The 23492-nt window shown below is 39.4% G+C and overlaps 1 protein-coding gene across 1 annotated transcript; it reads left to right on the forward strand.

The window, feature by feature from the left end:
- The first annotated feature begins 11671 nt into the window (after window positions 1-11671).
- Window positions 11672-23116, forward strand: LOC116406791 (biliverdin reductase B). Its single transcript, XM_031891694.1, is given in 6 exon segments — window positions 11672-11750; window positions 13188-13399; window positions 14526-14550; window positions 17672-17770; window positions 22345-22522; window positions 23017-23116. Coding segments are annotated over 6 exon segments (693 nt in total).
- Window positions 23117-23492: the final 376 nt, after the last annotated feature.

The following is a 23492-nucleotide window of genomic DNA, read 5'->3' on the forward strand; positions in this document are numbered from 1 at the left end:
GAGTCGGCGCAATTCATACATACAGTCGCGCTAGTTCTACTGACAACTTGTTTTTCGTCTGCTCGCACCACCGGCTTCTGTTAGCGAACTAAAATAGAAAGTGTTTTCTTTCATGTTGGTTTCGTTTCTTGCCATGCCCCTTGCCACCTTAGTTATTAATTTCCTAAGAATTATTTATATTTTCTGCTGAGAGTGCCAGCTGTGCCCAGGAACTAAAAAAATACTTGACTGGGCGATTGAGCTCAATCACATAATGAGAATGGAAGAGATCTTGGCCCATACAACTAAACAATGAGAAAATTTTACTAAAGTATGGACAGCATGGATTCTGTACAAAGAATCCCCAGTATACAACCAACTTTTAGCAACCAGCAACCCAATCCAGACCCAGAACTGAACTGCTGGAAAATAAGACAATCATACAAACAGTGTGTACCCTGACAAGTAATGAAACAATAAAATGCATGTCAAAAATACCAGAACATACTTTTGAAATAAACCTAAAAGAATTAACTACCATTGAATTGCGCTGCCTGGTCCAAACCCCTTACCTCCTCCCCCATTTTTAAGTAAGCAAACCAGTTAATATTTCAATACCCATTACAGCTCATGATCCTAAAGTAATAAGCTTGTATAAATAATATGTAATGTTATATTTACCACAAGTGTGACAACTGTGACAAACAATGGATACCTTTGTTCCCCCTTCCCCAATGTGTTACCCTATATGTGTTATCATTTGGAAAAAAAAAGAATAAATAAAGAATATATAAAAAAAAAAAAAATACTTTTACCAGATTGCCAATGGTACCTGCCCCAAGCAGAGCCTTTTCTAATTCGATCAGAAAGGAGGTTTTGTGCAAACTGGTGCAGGGTAAAATTGTCAACATTTTAGTTTTTTATGTGTTTGTTCTGTGTTTATTAAACAAACTTTATGCTTATATAAACTTATTCACAGGTAACTTTATCTGGAAGAGTCAGTGATGCGTAGATCATTACTTCCATAATGAAAAAGAAATGAAATCTGAAATTAAATCCTGTTAATCTCAAATAAAAGAAATTAAATCAGTTCACAAGCGATTTGTATCAATATACAGTTTCCATATACATTTGGGGGCACATTTACCAAAGTACGATTCGGTCCGAATGGGAAAAATTCATATTTTTTCTAATTTATAGAAAATTGTGAAATTTCCACAATATTTTCGTTAAATTACGCAACTTTTTCTTGCTTTGCACCAATTATGCGACAAAGTTTTATTTGTTGCAACGACTATGAAAGTTTCAGAATTCAATTAAAGCTTCGGTATCGTGACTTTCCTTTTGGCCAGGTTGGAGCCGCAGAGAGCCATTGAGTCCTATGGGAGGCTTCCAAAATCATGCATTGAAGTTTCAAAGCCAGGAAGGTTTTTGCGCGGTTTACAATCATTTGGGAACGAAAATGTAATAACTTTCGAATCGCACCACAATATTTTCATACGTCCACGACACAAATTTTTGCGCAATTAACACACATCAGAAATATCATGGTTAGTCCGAATTTTTTCAAATCGTGCTTTTAATTGGTGAAAATTTGTACTTTCATAAATGTGCCCCCTAATCTATGGTAGTATCTTAATTGACCAAACAATGCATCATATTAAAATTATTTCCACCAATTGTGTTAATTAGAGATCTATTTATCGCTTGAGCTCTAACAGTTTCTGTAGGGGCACAAAACTGAATAATAGACATTATACTTACAGTGGAGTGCAGCTGTCAGTTCTTCCATAAGACATATATTTATTAATTGCTTTAAATCATCTTACTACTGTGACGGGGAAGGGTTATTTCTCTGATGCGGGGGGGATCATTTCTGTAGCTGCTACTAATAGCTGGAGCAGCACCTCCCTTTTTGTAGGGTCCTCGGGTTGGAACTAGTCTAGTTGTAGGATTGTTAAAGGGGAACTATACCCCCGGGCTATAAAAGCCCCCTAAAAGCTACAAATGTAGAGTAGCGCAGCTGCGTACCTGGCCGACATCTTCTCTGCAAGTGAACAGTCTTCGGGTCTCCGCCGATACGACCCAACACAGACCCTGCTTGCGCATGTGCAGTTGGAGGTAGCAGGAAATCTACTTAAACTGCGCATGCACAAGCAGGGTCTGTGTTGGCGGTGAAACCCGAAGACTGTTGACTTGCAGAGAAGATGTTGGCCAGATACGCAGCTGCTCTTTAATAATTTTATTGTTACTTTATTATTATTTTTTTTTTCAGCCACTCTGCTATTCATATGTCAGTCACTCTCTCAAACCACTCCCTGGTTACTAAGGTAAATTGGACCCTAGCAACTAGATAACTGGAGAGCTGGGGAACAAAAGGTAAAACAATAAAAAAACTACCAATAATAAAAAATGAAAACCTATTGCAAACATCATACTAAAAGTTAACCCAAAGACGAACAACCCCTGTAATACATAAATACACCCATGTTCTGTTCATTCCTAAGGGATTTTTAGAAGTTTTTTTTTATCTATGGGTGAAACTAAGAACTAACCATTTGATAAATACATTTCTAAAAATCCCATAGGAATGGATAAAATGTGCTTGTCTTGTTCTGTAAGTTCATGGGTGCACTCTAAATTGCTTTTTTTAATATAAATATAAATTGGAATTTTTCCCATTTAAAATAAAGTGTGTTTGCAATAGAAATCATTAATAATGTTACCAATTTGGGCCTGTACTGCTTCCTTCACAGCCTTAAGTGAGTATATTAAAGGGTTCCCATCTGTGCTTGTAACCATTAGGCCCATAGAGGCCCTACTAATTTTTTTGTATGAGGCCCCATAATTTCTGATAGCAGCCCTGGGTTATTTCCCATTATGCTGACCAGTGACAACTGAAAAAATTATAATAAATTTGCACACAAAATGCAATACAAGACCTTAATAATAAAAGTGCAATATATTTGAAATGAGCTTTACTTAATAAATAGTAATATATAAGTAATTATAATTATCATCATTATTAATATATCTTAGTTATTACACACATTTCAGGTTTGATTATATGCAAGGTATAGTTCACAACATGGTATATATAATACAGTCAGAATGTATTTAAAGTATATGTTCCAATTTTGTTGTAATCTGTGGTTTGTCAGGATTAACTTTATAGCTTTACTACGTATAGGAATTAATACTCATGACCTATTTTCTCTGCAGTGTATAAGATTACAAGCATTTAACCCATAACTCTGCTCAATATATAAACTGGAAAGTGATGCTGGATTCTGTTTTTTTTTTATCCCCTAGGTCTATATGACGTGTCTCGTTGTAGCAAGGCTTGACATAATGCAGCATATCAATAGACCCCAATACAAAGCTCTACAATGTCAGCCAACACCCTTTCCCATAATTTACTCCATACCACATGTCAGGAACACGCCACTCCCAGACGCACGTGACACTGGGACGGGGAAACAAGGGGTTACACTCAGTCACCTTTCACACAGGTTAGACTAACATCAGACACCCCCAAACACACCACCACCCGAAATAACTATTCGCTGCCACCATCTATCATTAACAGGCGATCTGATCTAATCTGAATATCTCCCTGCTCTCTCTCACTGTAATTAGGGTTAGCTTCTACTAATTCAACAAACAGCAGCCAAAGGGTTAAATTACAGTCAAACACACTCCCCTGCTAGCAGTCAACTAGTTAATTAGCATATACACAGACAACTTGCCCTCCACTCACAGACATTTTAGGCCCAAGCATTTATACAAAGTACGTGGGATCTTTATAGAGCAAAAGGACATAACTTATTAAATTTTATATTTAATATTACAAGAGTAAATAGTGCATTTAAAAAGATTTTACAAAAAGAGACATACGCATACAAAACAGGAAATAAAATAAAAGAGAATAAAACACAGAGAAATCCTATGAACGTTACCAAGTTAGGAATTTCATGTGTCCTCCAGAGGCCAGAGTTTGAAAACCTGAACACATACCCCAACCCAACAGAATTGGAACCTCAAGTATGAGCTGTCAGTAACTGGGTCTGTTGCCCTTTTATCCCCTGCTGGGACCCTTCCTCATTGCCGTATGCATGGGGGGGGAAGTGTCCAGGAACTTGTTCCTTGTGAACCCGTGTAGAGGGCTGCAATTCTCAGGCCAGTTTCTTTCCAGTACCCAATATTATTATGAAAATATGGGTTTGCTTTAGCCCATATGTGGGCGATCAGAATGAAAACAAACATGAGGGGTGTCTCATGTTCCAGTCCCCCAGAAACTATCCCTCCTAACTGGTGGGTATAGGCAGGTATCATTGGGAAGCATGGGACCTCCTAATAACCAATATATGATTTATGAGGATGTGAACCCTAAAGCAAAGGAGATATGGATCCCTTTCTATAATCCATATTTTCTCATAGCTGCTCCCTCCTGCTGTTCTTAGGTCCACAATTGCCTTTCTTTGATCAACAGATCAAAGAAACCAATTGCCCTATATTTCCTGCCCCAAATGGTCTGGCTTAGAATTGTCTGCTAACCCAGATAAGTTTGTCACCTTCCACAGTCCCTTGTTGCATATTGAATTAATTAACGGTCTGTTGTGGACACAAAGCCAAATGCTGCCAAGTTTAACTCTGGACATGCCAGGGAAATACTATGCTAGCATGACACCACACAACAGTGTCACTTCTCCAGAGAAAGTCCAGAATTTCTTATTTTTCCTGGTTGATTAAGATGGAAGATGTGAAGGAAATCATCCAAAAGGTCACACATAAAGCAGTGGTTGGTTCACAAAAGTTGTATCCCTTTACATATAATTGTGTTTATTTTTTTGGCCATTCTGAAATGGCATTAGTCACACCTATATGAATCTGTATGTTCTTTGTATGGTAGGGGCTTTAGTGTATTAAAAGTAGGGTTACTAAAAGTTGTATCCCTTTACATATAATTGTGTTTATTTTTTTGGCCATTCTGAAATGGCATTAGCTTAAAGAGCTTCCATTAACTGACCCCTTCTTGTAGCTATCTTGGTATTTGCATTAAAACCATATTATATCTTTTTGCAAACTTTAAGAAACAAAAGAAAATAGTAATTGCGCCAAATGCAAAAGTTTGGGCCCCTTTCACTTGTCCAGTGATAAACAGTGTTTTTGCAAGGTCGCTGGCCCCAATTATTTCTTAGGTCTTAAAAGCCATTAGGAGCTATCACCTGTTGGCAACTGTAGAGATTTATAGAATCTCTGACATCCCAAACTTAGGGCTGTCACTCAACTATTGGCTTCTCTAAGCAGCTGAGGATCTGAAAATGAAGCGGACTGATGTCTACAAAAAGCTAGAAATAATTATAAAAATGAATATTTTGACATGAATAAAGATGAAACCAGAGATAAATATTAACACCATAAGAAAAAACCATACCTTGAAGGATAGAGCTTTGTAATAGCTGCGATGTGGCTTAGATTGGCAATGATCAGCCAAAAGTAACATTCTCTCCAAAATAAAAGAATACAGAAAACGTCATAACTTTAAAAAGCCTTTAATTCCAATGGTATGAGTGTTGACCATACCCAACAGCCTAATTCCAAAGGTTGGGGTGTGTGAAAAATAAAAGAATTCAGGAAACATAATTACTCAAAAAGCATTTAATTCCAACAGTTGACGTGTTGAGCGTCAAAAAACGTTATTCCTGTATGATAGAAAACTTAGATAAAATAAAGTTGTTACCTGTTAATTTTTAAAACCTGTTATGTAGGAACAGCAAATTAATAAAAGTACCTGATCACCCATAACAGGCGAAGCTGAGCAATTTTAAAATAACGGGGAACCTGGAATACAAACTATAAACCTTAAACCCAAATTTTACTGTAATTAACCCTGTGCTGCAATTGGGGGGTTGTCTAAGAATAATATGAAGATATACTTGCCACATCCAGGTGAGGGAAAGTATTTGGAATAATAACTTACATATTTATAACTCTTGGCATCTCTCTGCTTCACCTGTCTGAGTATGAAGTGGCTTCAGAAGGAGAGGTCCTTATCTGGTAGTGGGTAATAGGAGTCAATCCATTACTTATTTTCAGGGGCCCAAAAATTTCAAAATTTAAACTCTTGACATAAATATAGGTCACATGATACATTGCATCATAACAATCCACTGCCAGTTTTATCTTATTAACCCCATGACAACAGAGGCAAACCTCATTTTGTGACACATTCAAGGCTCAACCTGATTTATGGTAATACATGGTAATAAAGGCATTTCCAATATTGTGGGAACTAGCTGTGCATCACAGCAGTAAATACAGTATAATCAGATTATTTAGTAATAAAGCCCAAAGACTTAAATAGAGTTTAAAGTCTGCAAGTGTTTCATCTCTTTGAAGTACCAATTTAAATCTGTTCTATACAGATTCTATTGATTGTAGCCTTCTGTTAAATTCAGTAACATAGTAACATAGTAAGTTAGGCTGAAAAAAGGACACTGGGAGCAACATCAAACGGTGGGGTGAGCAGCATCTTACTCACTAGCTACTGCTTGGGGATCACTGGTATAGATGTTTATCTCCTTTTCACTAAAAAAGAAGTATGATGTGCTCCCAGCTAAAGTAGCTTTCTCTTACAGAGTAAGACCCCAGTGCTCAGAGATCCTATCTGAAACGTATTAATTATAGCATTGCAGGATTCTTAGCTTTTAACAGGCTTCATTAGAAGAATAAGTAAGATCTTATCAAAGCAAATGTAGCAATTTTTAAAGTAATAAATGTTTAAAAAATCAGCCTTGTAATAGAAAACCTCCAAAACCTAATTAGGATGCATAAAGGGAAATATTATGACATTCATATACATTTAAAATGTGATATAAATATAAAGATCCCTGTTCTTCTGGGCAAGTATGAACTTGACATTACCATTTGCCTATTCCAGAACCAATCATCATTCAGTATCACTTGGGAGTTGTAGGAGACATTCTTATCATAACAGACATGAGTCTGGAGTTGATTCCCCCTTCCCAGCACAGTTAAAGTAATTGGATCTGGATTTGTAGCATGATTCTAAGTTTACTGGTAAAAATGATTCTGATTTGCACACTAAGGCCCACGCTAAACGCTCTTAAGACAGCCCTCAGTTTAGTATGACCTATACAAAATCCATTTGTATCTTTCCTACAGGGGATCTCATTATTATTGTGTGTGTCTTTTCTTAACTGTTTCTGTAGGTGGGAGTGCTAGATGTACTAAAAGCATCATACTCATGAACCCACAGAGACACTATGGAAAGTTTTGTGAATGTCCCAGGGAAGGTAAATTACGGGGAGTACAGGCGTAGCCAGTGCTTGGTCTCCCCAGCCCTCCCCCTTAGAAAGGCAGGATGTAACCCTACTTTTAATACACTAAAGCCCCTACCATACAAAGAACATACAGATTCATATAGGTGTGACTAAAACATAAACTAATCGCAAAAGCAAATCACTAACTGACAGCTATAACAACTCACAGTACAAGCAGCTTGCTTCTAGCAGAAACACTCTGCATACCATAGAGTTACATTAGATAGCAAGGGCCGGAATTTTTCTGGCCTACATGGTGGAGGGCCGATAATGGAAGCCAGTTTTGACCACTCCCCCTTTTTTAAACTGCACACACTTCAAACCACACCCATGTTATCACAAGAGCTATAAAGAACATACCAACATTAATGGTGGTAGCACAGCAAAAACCCGAATGGTTGGTACTCACTGCAGGGACATCACCCTTTATTCATATGTGAAAGAAGTTTACTAAGTCATATTAATACACACCCTTAAATCCATATGCCTCCTCCCTTGTGGATAGCACAGCAACCCCTAGCATATAATTATACACTTTAGGGACCATATAATGACTATTTCCAAATTCTAACAAACTTTAAGACTAAACCCATGCCAGATTCACCTCCCACATGTAGCATAGGGCAGACTCTGCCTGCCCTATCCCACATGTGTGTGCCATACTCTGCCTGCCCTACCCTGCCTATTTGTGCCATACAATGCATGCTCTAACCTGCCTGTGTGCCATACTATGCTTGCCTTATGCTACCTGTGTGCCATACTCTGCTTGCCCTATGCTGCCTGTGTGTGCCATACTATGCCTGCCCTACCCTGCCTGTGTGTGCCATACTATGCCTGCCCTACCCTGCCTGTGTGTGCCGTACTATGCCTGCTGTATGCTGCCTGTGTGTGCCATATTCTGCCTGCCCTATACTGCCAGTGTGTGCCATACTTTGCCTGCCCTATGCTGCCTGTGTGTGCCATACACAGTACATACAGTGAAACAATGCAGGCACTGCTCCTACAGTCTGTGTGAATAGGTGAACAATGTGGGTGCTTACAGTCTGAGCCTGAGTTGTGAACAATTCAGGGGGTGAACAATGCAGGGATTAAAAAGTGTGAAGAATACAGGGGATTACATGTTTAAACAATACAGGGGTTTACAGCCTGAATTGGAGGTGTGAACCATGCAGGGGGCCAGTTAATCTAAGTACTGATACCATTTAAAGTTTACAGTTTTAGCAGTCACTGCAGCCAGACAGGTGGGGGGCCATGGGCTGCCAGTTGGACAGCCCTGTTTTATATGATCCGCTAAATCCATGAGCACCTCCACTTTACTGGGTAGACAAAAATAGAAAAGCAACAATTCTTTATTTATAGGTGTGTTAGGTGTTGCCACAACAAGGTAAAGTTTGTATAGGAAACATCAAATTTTGAGGTATGAACTTGTAGAAATGAGGGGTCATTAAGTGTTGCTTTTGGAAATTTATGGATATTAGAAGCCTATACATCATCACTTGTATAGGCTGTTAGGAACGTGCTGGAGATTGCTTTTGTGGTGACAGCCCCTATATAGATTATCAGTGTGTTTCGATAAATTGCTAATTGGTCTGGACAATTTTGATATACAAAACATACATTCTGTTGGCCACTATTGGACTTGCTTGTATCTACAATATATTGTTATGTAACAACAGTGTATAGGGTCTTTGTATACTAAACCATGATATATAAATGTATTGATGGGATCTTTTTCTGCTCAATATCTGGGAATGATGGGAGCTACAACATGGAGTAGCACCAGTTAATCAAAAGTCATTTTTTTTCTACTCACAGAGTAGAAAAACAGGAAAAACACTTAATCTTGCTGGTGATCACCAGCCATACCAGCCAATGCAAGAGCCTCTGCTCACAATAACTAAAAATACAATTTTATATCTGTTCAGAGTTTTGACTTTCTGGTTGCGAACAATACCTTCCACCACCAGAGGTTCTTTTCCCAATCTGACTAAAGGTGGCCATACACAGGCCGATTCTAGCTGCCAATATCAGACCCTTAGACCAATTCGGCAGCTTATCGGCCCATGTATGGGCACTAACGACGGGCTCCCCAAAATGCCATCCCACCGGCTAGAATGTAAATGGCCGGTTGGATGGTATACACGACGCCGCGATTTGCGCACGTTGAGAGGAAACTTCCACGATTTCAGCAAATCCCATATTAGCAACTGTCTGGTTATCTGCAGTAAGGCTTCTTACTGTTTTATTTTTTAACCATAGGTAAACAGTTCAGAGGTCAGCATCTCTAGTGTGTTTGGTTCTAATAACAATGTATAGAAGTAAACCACCACCATTTTCCTGCAGGTATATTCAGTACATAGACAGGAGGGTAATCAGAAGCTCAACAAACTGATACAAGAGCCCAGAGCCCACACACCTCATTGAATATAGGGGGAATTTGCAAATATGGCTTTAAGACATTGGGCATTCATTGGACTGCCAAGTGGTGTGTTAAATAACAACCTAGAACCAAAGCATCAAAACCAGTGTATTCACTAATAGAGTGATTCATTTTGTGAATCTGTTTTTTATGGCAATTTAACTCCAATAATGTTTCTACTCTGTTTTAGCTTGCTACACTTTTGTGATTTCCCTCTAAGGGCAGTGGCACACGGGGAAATTTGTTGCCCGCAATAAATCTTCACTATTGTGGGCGACTAATCTCCCCGACAAGCCATCCCAGAAAGCCCTGGAAGCATTCTCTGTTTGTTTAAGACAGCAGCTACAATTTTAAGTAGCTTCCTGTTTGCAGTCTAGCCCTTGGTAGCTCAGATCACACATTACTAAGGGAGGGGGGAGGGAGTTCTTTGTATTCTTGTGGGAGGGGGAGCAGGAGAGGTGAGAAAGGAGAGAACTGCACAGGGAATGAAGGTTTTTTTTCTGAGAGAGGAAGTCAGATACTCTAAGAACATGTTTACAAAAAAGGAGACAAGAAATCCTGTTTCTTTTGATAGAGGACTTTTCTGATGGTTTGCTCTGAGCTGGATCTTTGGTTAGTGCTCATTTATTTGTTAGATTAACTGTATGAGCTGCATTGTAGATGGAAAGTAACAGCAACATGAAATGCAGGGTGTTTTCCCTGAAAGGCAAATTCACTCAATCTGAACTGATCATTAACCCTATACAATATGGAATGCTAAGTGCTACAATAGAAAGCAGATATTTAAATGGTGTAATCATCAGGTTGCCTCCTCACTGGGGAATAAAATGACTGCAGCATATGAGGACGACAATATATGTGCAAATGTGGTAGATAGGCATGGGACTTACATATCAAAATATTTTAGAGGGTGATCAGTCTTTCTGTTTCAGTGGAAGACCATTGCCTGAAGACAATGTTACCTTCATTCTACAGATGCAGACTCCAATGTGCAGTTTTTTTATCCCACTCAGAGAGTTACAAAATACGGGCCCAAAATTTGCCTGTAAAGTGATTGCAATATATGTCCAGGAAGGATTTGGCCTGGTGTCCCAGCACCAAAAAAAAAAAATAGGTGGGCCCTACCGACCCAACCTGCTCCCCTGCCTGGGCCGCCACCATCCCCCCCAGCCTACTCTCCTGCCTGGGCTGCGATCTCCAGGGCCCTCCTTCCTATGTCTGCCCCACTCCACATCACATCCTTTTTACCTCCTTAAGTTTGCGGTTTTGAACCTGTTCCCCTGCCCAAGCCCACACAAGCCTGCTCCCGTGCCTGGGCATCCCTCTCTCCCCTGAGTCTGCCCCTGCCAGAGCTGCCCCTCTCCCTAATCAAAGCTGCAAACCTAAGGAGGTAAAAGGGATGCGGCATGGAGGGGGGTGGGGCGCATGACAGGAGGAGGGCCCTGGAGGTTGCAGTCCCTGTGGGCCCCAATGCTCCAGTCTGATGCTGCCCAGTGCTTTTAAGCATGATATAAATTATTTTTGCTCCTATGGGGGTCTGATTTTACATATTTTAACACTGAGATTTTGGGCTACTTAGAAATGCAATGCTTAAAGTGCCCCACAAAACAGAACTGTGTTCCATGCATTACTCTTAGGGTGAAGAGACAAGGAGCTAGCAGCTACTTGCCATGGGTACTAAATGTCGGAAACTACCCTGCCATAGGCAGTACTGAGAATAGCAATATTTAGCAAACATGTTAACTGAAATGAAGAGAATATTGCACATCAATGAATAATAAATCCATAGTGTACAGATATGTTGGTATGAGAGGGTTAAACTGATGTGCTAAACTGCCTTCCTCCTGAGGAGGAGCCGAATGAGGGTTTTGTATGTCAAAGAGCCTGGATACATGTTGTGACAAAGATTTCAGTCTTAACAAGCACAATGGCACCTAAAAATATTGCCATTTTCGGGGCTACTGGAATGACTGGATCTGTGACACTGGCACAAGATTTGAATGCAGGTAATGGCAGACTGATTATGGGTACATGCATGAGTTCCTGCATTGCTGCTACCTCAATGGAGGCAGATGTGTATAAACAGGAGACTTCAAGAGAATACGCAACTGTGCATTTTCCATGTGCCACACAATAAAGTGGCCCTATCATCATTCCCAGAACTAGGGGCATGCAGAAGCAGCACGTGTCCAGAGTGCAACAGTTGGGACGCTAGGCACATAACTCTTCAGCCTGCCTACTTCACCCTCCTGTAAATCTGGTGTACTGAATCCCCCTTGCCTCCTCGCTGATGTCCTGCTGTCTTGGTGGAGTGTTGGGGGGTGAACAGGGATGTACCCTTACCTTTTGGCTCATCGATAGTTAGGATTGAATACACCAGTGTAGAGCACACACAAGACCCACAGCTAAATCATTTTGGACTCACAGAAACTTTGGAAATAAAATTTATTTTTATTTAATTGCTTATCAGTCAGTGCCTTGATGGGCCCCCTATACTTTCTGCACATGAGTCTATTTTCATTAGGTTTGGGCAGGCTAACCCCCCAGCCTTATTTGACGCATAAAAAAAAACAAAAAAAAAACAGCTCTCTCACCTACTGTTGCTAGTCATTTAGACAGGGTACAAAGCCCCTGGCCTCCAACACCTGCTGTGGAGATCAGCTGCACTCTGATTGGATGTTTATTGCTTGCAACTTGTCCAATCAAAGTACAGCTGTCTTTACAGACAGTAAAATGTACCAAGTACATGCAAAAGTAGGCAGGGCTGTGGAAACTACCATCTGAAGGCAAGAAAAGAAGTAAAAAGCTGTAACATTTATTCCTTACTAACTAAACACTCACAGTGCTCTGGCAGGAACTATATTCTTTCTAAGGGCTGAGGTTCACCTACAGCAGCTGCTGCTTTAGCTGGAATTAAAAAATGTTTTTGTGAGCCAGCATGGCATCCCTTTGCCCAGTGTTTATAAATAATTCTCACTCCCGCTGTATGTAGTATTATTATGTATTTATAAAGCGCTAAACATATCTTCCAGCGCTGTACAAAAAAGAGAGAGAGTTACAGTAGTCCAGGTGTGATATCATCAAGGAGTGAATTTTGACAGTACCTGAGTGATAAATGATCGTATTTTGGAAATATTTCTTAGGTGAAAGTGACATGATGTGATAAGTGACTGGAAATGAGAAGTAAAGGACAGGGCAGAGCTTAACCACATGGCACGTAGTAGGTGATTCTGTTCCCTGTGGATGTGGAAAGGGGGGCGGTGGACCAGTCAGCATTTATTATAAAGAGCATATTACCTAGGACACTTCCAGTTCCCAAAACAATCACTACAGCTCAGTCAATACACATTTTATTTTTTGTTTTTCCAGGAATATGGAAGTGTTTATGCCACAGGCAAGATCTTTTACTGGCTCCTAAATACAACAAAATATTTTGGTTACAGGATACAATGTAAGTGTTCTGGTGTTTGACTCTGACCACCTCCCATCTGGACAAAGACCGACCAAAGTCATAGTTGGAGATGTACTAAATAAAAGTGATGTTCTGAAGACACATGAGGGACAGGAAGCTGTAGTGATTGTTTTGGGAACTGGAAGTGACCTAGGTAATATCTCTGAAGGTCCTCTATTTACATCCAGTCTGATTCACACTATTGCCCATTTACTATGTTTTGATGATAATAGGAAAAGATGGTGATATGGGATACAAGAGTGCTTTTAAAGTGTATTTTATTAGGAGGGCAGAATATGTGCACAATATTTCGGGGCATAAAAAATACTGACCTCTTTTTTTTGCTACTGGCGAATTATAGTTGTTGTAGTGAACCTTGCTGCAAGATGGCTTAACCACACCACAGAAACAATAAGTGTAAGTGTATATTACAGCTAGAGTCAGTAGCCTTGTGTTATTAAAGGCTACAAAGTACATAAATAAAATGTTTCATTATTTGAACAATGCAGTAGCAAATTTTTATATTAAAGGAGAAGGAAAGGCTAGTAAAGAGTTAATCTCAAGCTGCAGGCATACCTTCAGTTGTCTCAATAGTGCCCTTAAGTCTCCCCATATTTCACCTGTTCAGAAGATCGGAAGCCAAAGCCGAAGAAAAAACGCTGAGCTGGGTACAGAGGATTCCCATAATGCCTTGCTCCCACATTGACTGTGTGACCGGGACACTGAAGGCGGTGCATGCGCTGTGGTAGGTTTTAGTGAGAAGCCGGCACGCTCCCCTCCACTCCCCTCCCCTCTTGCACACACTGACACAGTGAAGCGCCGAACAGGCAAGGAGCAAGGAGACAAGCGGGGAGCGAGCGGCGGGGTGGGGGTGTTGTGGACGGTTGATCGGCACAGGAGTGGGGTAAGCGCAGTGAGGCGGGCGGTGTTGATAGATAACGGGGGGGGGTGCGAGCGGGGAATCCAAGATGGCGCCCGTGACAGGCTGCAAATAAACTTAACTTACAAGCAAATTTTTGGGAGATGTGAGCATTATTTTAAAAAACAAATTTGGCGATTTACTTTGGGCAAGGGAGATCTACACTATATTAAGGGCTACAGTAGTAGCCTTTCCTTGCTCTTTAAGTCATTTTGCAGTGTTTGGTTGAAGAAGCCACTAGATGGTGCCATGGTTCAGTCCTTCTGACTCCTGTAATACATACACAGGTTCAGTAAATAATTCCTCTATGCTATGGTATATCCTTCTATACGGTATTTGTAATTTTACACTGCATATTAGAGGGTGATATCATTTATCTGAACGCCACTGAAAATTAAACCAAGAATTGAGCGCAAAGTGGTGGCTTGCATGTCCTGTGAGTACTTCAGCTGTTGCTTGTGAGTCCTTCAGGGAAAAATGTAATTTCCCATTTTATGAACAAACCTGGTAAAACACAGCTCACACCTCCCATGTACCCAGCCAATTTAATGTGCTTGTGGGCTCAAGGCAAAATGCCATCGGTGTTGCCCACTGCAAAACTACCCGTACATAGATCAATACATTTGTATACATTAGACCTGTTAGAAAATACATTTGTAGATGAGCAAGAACCTAACAAAACAAGCTACTTTCAGAATCAGTAGTATTTTTAATAAAATCTTAATAATTATTATTTGTTGTAGTTCTCCCAACCACCATGCTTGTGGTGGGCATAAGATTAAAAAAAAGAAAATAAATGTTGTTTTCTCCACCAAAATACTGTGTGCATTTTCTATGGTAAACATATTAATTATATCTGGCCTGCAGATGCTATGTGCTCAAGGTGTCTGGCTCAATCAGTGCTTCTAATTTAATGTTTTTGCCATGTGGGGCCTGTGGCTTTATTTAGAAAAAAAAAAAAACAAGAATGTATTGTTAGGGGAGACATAAATGAAAAAATAAATAAAAAAAAGAGAAAAAAGAATCTCAGTGATCTCCTGAACTTACACAGTCCTGTTAAGTGGAACCTTACAACTAACCAAGGTATGGGACCTGTTATCCAGTATGCTCGGACCTTTCACTAAGGACCTTTCTGTCATTTGGATATCAATACCTTAAAGGGCACCTGGGTTTCTCTCACCAGAGGTGCAGGATAATAGAGCCTGCACTCCGGTTGTTGTTGGGTTTTTTTTTTTTTTTTTTAAATGCCCCCCCCCCTCAGCACTCAGAATTGTGCCAGAGCTTCTACTAGTTATGCTAATGAGTGTGATGTTACATGTATGCAGATAACAAGTGCAGCAGGAGAAGAGAAAAAGGAAATTACACATTTATATTTAAATAATAAAATCTATGAATATTTTTTAAATATATAGTGAATAATTTACCCCCTTTGTAAAATATATGGACCATGACAATATAAAGGCATGAGGAGGAAGGCCAAGTGCTCTTATACAGGTCATGGAACGTTGAGGTGACTTCTAATAACATCATATTTTACAACAGGGATACATTATTCATCATAATATATGTGACAGAAATTACATTACTAAGTACCCATAATAATGCATAACATAAATCTACTTTAGTGGCAGAACAATCCTGTTGGGGTTATTTCATATTAAATGTTTTTAGTAGACTTAATGTATGGTGACCTTTAAAAAAACTTTAGGTCCAAACATTCTGGATAATAGATTCCATACCTTTGCTGGTTTCTTGATGTCACCTAAGAGATCATTAATGCATATTTGTGGCAAAATAATCCTATGGGGTTTATTTAATGTTTATATTTTTTTTTAACCGGACTTAAAGGGGACCTGTCACCCTAATAAATAATTCAAAATGCTTTCCTATTGTGTATGTTAAAGGAACAGTAACACCAAAAAATGAAAGTGTAAAAAAGTAACTAAAATATAATGTGCTGCTGCCCTGCACTGGTAAAAGTTGTGTGTTTACTTCAGAGAGTCTACTATAATTTATATAAATAAGCTGCTATGTAGCCATGGAGGCAGCCATTCACAGGAGAAAAGGCACAGGCACATAGCAGATAACAGATAAAACACTATTGTATTCTATAGAGCTTATCTGTTATCTGCTATGTAACCTGTGCCTTTTCTCCTTTTTTCCAGCTTGAATGGCTGCCCCCGTGGCTACACAGCAGCTTATTATATAAATTATAGTAGTGTTACTGTAGCAAACACACCAGTTTTACCAGTGCAGGGCAACTGCATTATATTTTTATTACTTTAAAGCTCTTTCATTTTTTGGTGTTACTGTTCCTTTAAGCAAAATAAACTTCACTTACATTATATAAATAATATAAATATTGTTTCCTTTAGTCCTGGAATTACACAATCACAACAAATAGGCAGGTGCCATTTTGTGGACACTATTATTAAGGCAATCATGCCAAAATCTTGTGTATGTGCCAGAATGGGGGACCAGATGCCCAGGCCCATGCACTGGTTACACAATTAGATGGTTAGGAGGGAGGGGGAAAGTGAGAGCTGAACTGAAAGTTAAAGTACTTGTCTGCCCAGCCTCTATGCCTAAGGCATAGAGGCGGGGCAGGCAATATATGATTGACAGCCTTTATAATGGGTATAGATGTGTTAATATAAAAATGAATTTGGGTTTCTTGTTTAATTTGAAAAGGACTTTTATTATACAGTTTTTTATGTCTGGGTGACAGGTCCACTTTAAGGCGCAGCAGTGCTTTTTGTTCTGTCTTTATAGTATAGGACAAAAGCTTCTGTGCACTCACTTCGTACAGGATTTGTATAGTTTTTAGTGTTCAGCCAAATTAATGTGAACCTTTGCCATTTACCTGTATCATCATTTAGCTGTTTCAGAGCCAGGCATAACGGCACCCAAGGCAAGCCCCGTCTCCACAATGCCTATTTACTTTGTTTGCCCAAACATGGCTGCCTGTTTAAGCAGCTTAAAAACCCCACAAAATGCTAACCATATATAAATGTCTGCTTTACTTCTCTGTCCTGCAGACTTAGGGGCTGATTTACTTACCCACGAACGGGTCGAATGGAGTCCGATTGCGTTTTTTTCGTAATGATCGGTATTTTGCGATTTTTTCGTATGTTTTGCGATTTTTTCGGATTCTTTACGAATTTTTCGTTACCAATACGATTTTTGCGTAAAAACGCGAGTTTTCGTAACCATTACGAAAGTTGCGTAAAAAGTTGCGCATTTTTCGTAGCGTTAAAACTTACGCGAAAAGTTGCGCATTTTTAACGCTACGAAAATGCGCAACTTTTCGCGTAAGTTTTAACGCTACGAAAAATGCGCAACTTTTTACGCAACTTTCGTAATGGATACGAAAAACTCGCGTTTTTACGCAAAAATCGTATTGGTAACGAAAAATTCGTAAAGAATCCGAAAAAATCGCAAAACATACGAAAAAGTCGCAAAATGTTCGTTTTCAAGTCGGAACTTTTCCAATTCGGGTCGGATTCGTGGGTTAGTAAATCAGCCCCTTAGTATATATTTCTTTGTTTTAATTCCAGGATTTGTGCTGTGGGATATAGCCAAGGTCCCGCATTCTTTTGTGCCTTTGAAAGAGGATCATGTACGAATGCACCAGGTTCTTAAGCAGGCCCGGATTTGTGGAGAGGCCACAAAGGCCCGGGCCTAGGGCGGCAGAAGTTTAGGGGCAGCATGCCGCCCCACTGCAACAAAATTTTTACATTTGGCTCCCATACGGAGCAGTCGGGACCTCTGCAAATTTTTATTTATTTTGCAGTGCTTCTGAATTGTAAATTTAAGACCATCTTAGCTGGATAGTACAATAAAGATACTTTCGCCCATTGATCAGTCTCTTAGGGTATTGGCAAAGGAGGAGATTAGCTGCTCACAATAAGCAGCAAGTAACTAATCTTCTGCAAATGCTTTCCCACCAGCAATAATGTAAATCGCTGGTGAAAAAAACATACACAGCGCTTCGTTTTTACGAAGTAATACAAAGTTGCCTTGTGATGAAACTTTGCACGACTTTGAAAAAACAAGGCACCACATATGTTTTCCCACTGGCAATTTACAATATTGCTGGTGGAAAAGCATTCGCAGGAGATTAGCCACCTGTGGTACAGGAGATTTATCTAAACTCCTTGTGTGCCAGTACCCTTGACTGTGCAAGGCAACTCTACTAATAAACCTGAAGCTAGGGGGCCCATTTACTTACGAACGGGCCGAATGCGTCCGATTGCGTTTTTTTCGTAATGATCGGTATTTTGCGATTTTTTCGGAAAATTATCGCGACTTTTTCGTTACCAATACGATTTTTGCGGAAAAACGCGAGTTTTTCATAGCCATTTCGAAAGTTGTGATTTTTTCGTAGCGTTAAAACTTGCGCAAAAAGTTGCGATTTTTTCGTAGTGTTAAAACTTGCGCAAAACGTCGCGCCTTTTAAGTTTTAACGCTACGAAAAAAGCACAACTTTTCGCGCAAGTTTTAACGCTACGAAAAAATCGCAACTTTCAGAATGGCTACGAAAAACTCGCGTTTTTTCGCGCAAATCGTATCGGTAACGAAAAAGTCGCAATAATTTCCGAAAAGTCGTAAAGGCGCCGAAAAAATCGAAAAAAATACGAAAAAGTCGCAAAATGTTCGTTTTCCAATCGGAATTTTTCCAATTCGGATTCGAATTCGTGGGTTAGTAAATCAGCCCCTAGGTGTAGATTGTAGAATGTGACCTGAAAAATTGACTAATGCTGCAATATACTGGTGTTTGGCATACAACTAAGTGGCTAAGGTGCCTTCAAGAGTATGTGGAAATAGGTGTGACATAGTATCACAAACATTATACTAGTTAACCCCCACCACCGTTGCAGGGACCATTTATGACTACTTCAGTTAGGAAAGAGCAACAGCTTCCATAGAAAAGCAATGGAAATCCTCTGCCTATTGCAGACACTGTGATGGGATTTTGGAGTTGCAATTAAGTCTTGTTAGAATGCTGGTAAATGGTGCCTGCAGAAAAGACACTGAATAAATGTGAGGCAAAGTTGAATGAAATTCAGAAGCAGGTGTCTTGTATGAAAAGCTGAGTAGTGGACATTTAGAAATGAGAGGAAGTTCTGTGAAAAAGAAATATGTTGTGCGAGTATCATATACATTATTTAAGGAAAGCTTGAAACCACTGGTGGGGCTGAAGTTACTTGGCCACACAGTTAAATTATTTTAGGCAAGACACAGAAGTCTTAGAAGAATTTACATTAAAGGAACAGTAACACTAAAAAATAAAAATGTTTTAAAATAATTAAAATATTATGTACTGTTGCCCTGCACTGGTAAAAGTTGTGTGTTTGCTTCAGAAAGACTCCTGTAGTTAATAGAAATAGCTGTTGTGTAGCCATGGGGGCAGCCATTTAAATTGAAAAAAGGAGAAAAATCACAGGTTACATAAGAAGATAACAGATAACTGTGTAGAATACAATGAGAATCTATGCTACTTATCTGTTATCTGCTTAGTAACCTGTGCCTTTTCTCCTTTTTTCAATTTAAATGGCTGCCCCCATGGCTACACAGCAGTGTATTTATATAACTGCAGTAGTGTTTATGAAGAAAACACACAACTTTTACCAGTGCAGGGCAATAGTACATAATATATTAATTATTTTTATACACTTTCATTTTTTGGTGTTACAGTTCCTTTAATAATTTCACATAAGTTTATATTTAAGCTAGGCAATTTACTTAATTTTGTACTACAGGGCCGGGCACCCTATTTGGATCCTAATTTCACTAGGTCAGGACAACTGCCCGCCCCACCTTGTCTCCTGATCACAAATTCTCCTTATATAATATCCTTAAATTTTGTATTAGGGGGTATGTCATTTTTAGTACATCACTAAGCACCAATTATAACTAGACATCACTTTATATAGTACCCTATTGTAAAATATAAGTATATTATAAGTCACTGAAGAGTTCATGGCCATATAAAAGCATGAGGCTGAAGAGTGAGTGCTTTTATACAGGCCATGGCACTTCGAGGTAACTTATAATATCCTCAGATTTTTAAACAGGAGGTGCATTATTTATTTTAATACACAAGTTTCAGTGAGTCACTGACAGGAATTACATCACTAAGCACCGATTATAACTGTGACATCACTAAGCACCGTTTAAGATATTCATGGCTCTTGTATATTATATACAGTCATGTAAAAAGTAAATACAACCTGTGTAAAGTTTTTTCATTTTTTAGTATGGGCATATCAAAATATGATCTTCAGGTAGACAGTGTATGAAGATAAAAGTGATATAAGGGCGATGGCTCACAATAAGATCACCTGAGGTAAATCCAGGCCCAAATTTGTGGTAAGGCCACAAAGGCCCGGGCCTATGGCGGCACAAATTTATGGGCGGCATGCCGGGCCAACAAAATTTTTACATTAAATGTCGCGTATGTGCGCTTGCGTCAGCCCGGCGTGCGTGGGGGAGGTTTGTTCGTGCATGCGCGTGGGGGGTGCAAATGGGGGGCAGCCTCGGGGTGCCTGGATTTGAAATCTGGCTCTGGGTAAATCTGCACTACTGCAGCTGCAAATCTCCTGAAAATTACTTTTCATTAAATAATAATAGGATCGGCGCAAGTAAAACATATTACTTGCGGCAACCCCACATAATCTTCTAGAAATAGTCTTCTTTCGCATTTTCCTGCGATTAAGCTTGGGTGATGATTTGTCACTGATGTAGTGCAGATTTACCACAGGCCAGACATCTCACCATGTGCCACTGTCCTACGTGAACAAGGAAAACTAACTTTGTAATATTTATTCAACAAAAAATTAACAGAAATGCCATTCCCTTCTGTAATATACCCTTATATCTAATCCCTGGTTTTGCGCCCTTTGGCAAAAACAACCTCAACTAGGCATTTTTTTATAACTGTCTACCAGTCTCTACAGCATCTCAATGGGATTTAGATCCAGGCTTTGACTTCCAGAACCCTCTTTGATTTTCTGATCTTACATTATCCTCAGGCACCCTCTGGTACAATGAAGAATTCATAGTGGATTCCGGGATTGTCCAGGCCACCATGCTTTACAATTCCTAGGTTCTTTTGGTGAAATGTTGTCTGGTACTGTGCCCAAATACCTCTACCTTCTTGTTCTGGTCCTGGTTTTGCTTGTGTGATTTGCTTGAAGTTCAAACTTTATTCTTGCCCAATGTTCTTTTTGGACAGCAAAGGATTCCTCCTGGCAAACCTCCTAATTTGTGCAGCTTCTTTCTAATGGTAGACTAATGCTAAATGTTGGGCTGCACTCATTTTAAATAACATGATGGACTACTAAATGTAAACGGTATGTGCTAGCACCTTTATCAATATTGTTGAAATGAAGACCAAATATATGTATGTGGAAAAAGTAAAACATTTCCATATACTTATTTTTACAGATACATAAATGTTTATAATACTGTAGGATGTACCGTATATACTTGAATATAAGCCGAGTTTTTCAGCACCCAAAATGTGCTGAAAAATTAACCCTCGGCTTATACTCGAGTCCCTCCAACTAACACCCTCTGCTACCTGATTCCCTGTGTGCTCTTCTGTGCTCTGCTGCTTCCTGGTTCCTTGCCCCGCCCCCCGGCGTGACATCACACGCTCCCTGCTCTCAGCTCCGGTGTCTGTGTCTGAGGGGGAGGGAGAGCCTTTACAAGCAGGCAGGAATGGAACTGTTTGAAGCAGGCAGGCAATGGAACATCAAGCCTGCATGCTATTGAGGTGAGGAGGGAGGGAGAGGGAGGGAGCTCCTTTAGGTAAACCTCAAGTTGAATCCTCTTAGTTTATGATGTGCTCCTTTTGATAGACAGGTTGAGGAGCAAGGCATTAATGAGTGATTACTTCTCCAGGTGACCCTGCTAGAGGAGGCAGTAGGGGGGAGCCTGGCATCTCACATACTCATTCCCTGCACGTATTTGTTCAGTAAGATTGATAAATTCTACTTTTATTGGAATTTAGTTTGATTATTGAAACTTAGAAGCTGCTGCATTTCCCATCCTAGGCTTATACTCGAGTCAATAGGTTTTTGCAGTTTTCTTAGGTAAAATTAGGTACCTTGGCTTATATTTGGATCGGCTTATACTCGAGTATATACGGTAATAATACATAAAATGTGAACCTTTAAACACTGTCCTTCCATTTGATGTCTTAACACTTTCCCTATCTATGCAGCTGACAAGCCATTTACTGGAGACTACACAGTGACAGTCGGAACCCGTGGTGGCAATGTGATATCCACACATGACCTTAGTCATTTCTTCCTTCAGTGTCTGACAACAAATGAATATAATGGGAAAAATGTCACTTTATCCCTGGACTATTCTACTTATAATACTTTTTCTGCTTGTGGGTAACAAGTATTCTTTTGCAAAGATGTCTATTTTTTCTGATATTCATATGTTATAAATCTGTTCTTTAAAGACAAAAAGGGAAAACTGGTAGAGCTGGAACAACTCTATTTCCTTTTTTTGCTTTTAAAATAAATTGAATCATGATGGTATTTTTTCCTATATTTTTGTGAATAATTAATGATGTCCTTCTTTCTTACTTCTTCAAATATATTAGGAGAAAACTAGAACTCTTATCTTCTAAATAAACTTGATTGTCATTGTATTTGATGATTTGCAGATTACAGTTACATTGTTGGAACTGTATATATTTATCACAAATCCATAGAAGTTTCATGTTACATACATTCCAAAGATCCCATTGGTTAATGTGCTGCCTCCTACTTTTTATCTGCCGCCCCTTATCAGGGTAAGTTCTAGGGAGTACTGCATTAACCCCACTGACATGGATAATATGCAGAGTCACATAAACACAATATGTATATTCCTCTTTTAGGGCAAAGACCCAAAAAGCATACAAACCGCTTCTCTCTGCTTGCATTTTGCAGCAAATAAGAAAGAAGCAGAACTGCTCCACCGAGCAGATTGGAGATTGACCAGAAAAATCATTCACAGCACATGCTTTGTGTTGCTCTGAGTTACCTGAGCTTAGGGACTGACTTACAATATATGTCTAGTAAATCTAAATATCAAATTCATGATAGAAGTCTGATTAGTAATGAATTTAGATTCACATTACATAACATCATAGAAACTAGTGCTTTGTGCATCAGTATAAATTCATAATTATCCCTTAAGCATCAGCTGCCAGATATAACCCCACTTTCTGATAATATTTTGATAATTTCTGATAATTCCTAAATTTAGCTTCTCAACAAAAGATCAAGGAACAATGAGCCTGTGCAAAAAGATGGCCTAACAAGATAAGAAATGGAAAGATGCTGGACAACCCTTGAAGCCAATTGCATCAGA

This window comes from Xenopus tropicalis, chromosome 8 (genome assembly GCF_000004195.4).
Source record: "Xenopus tropicalis strain Nigerian chromosome 8, UCB_Xtro_10.0, whole genome shotgun sequence".
Lineage (NCBI taxonomy): Eukaryota > Metazoa > Chordata > Amphibia > Anura > Pipidae > Xenopus > Xenopus tropicalis.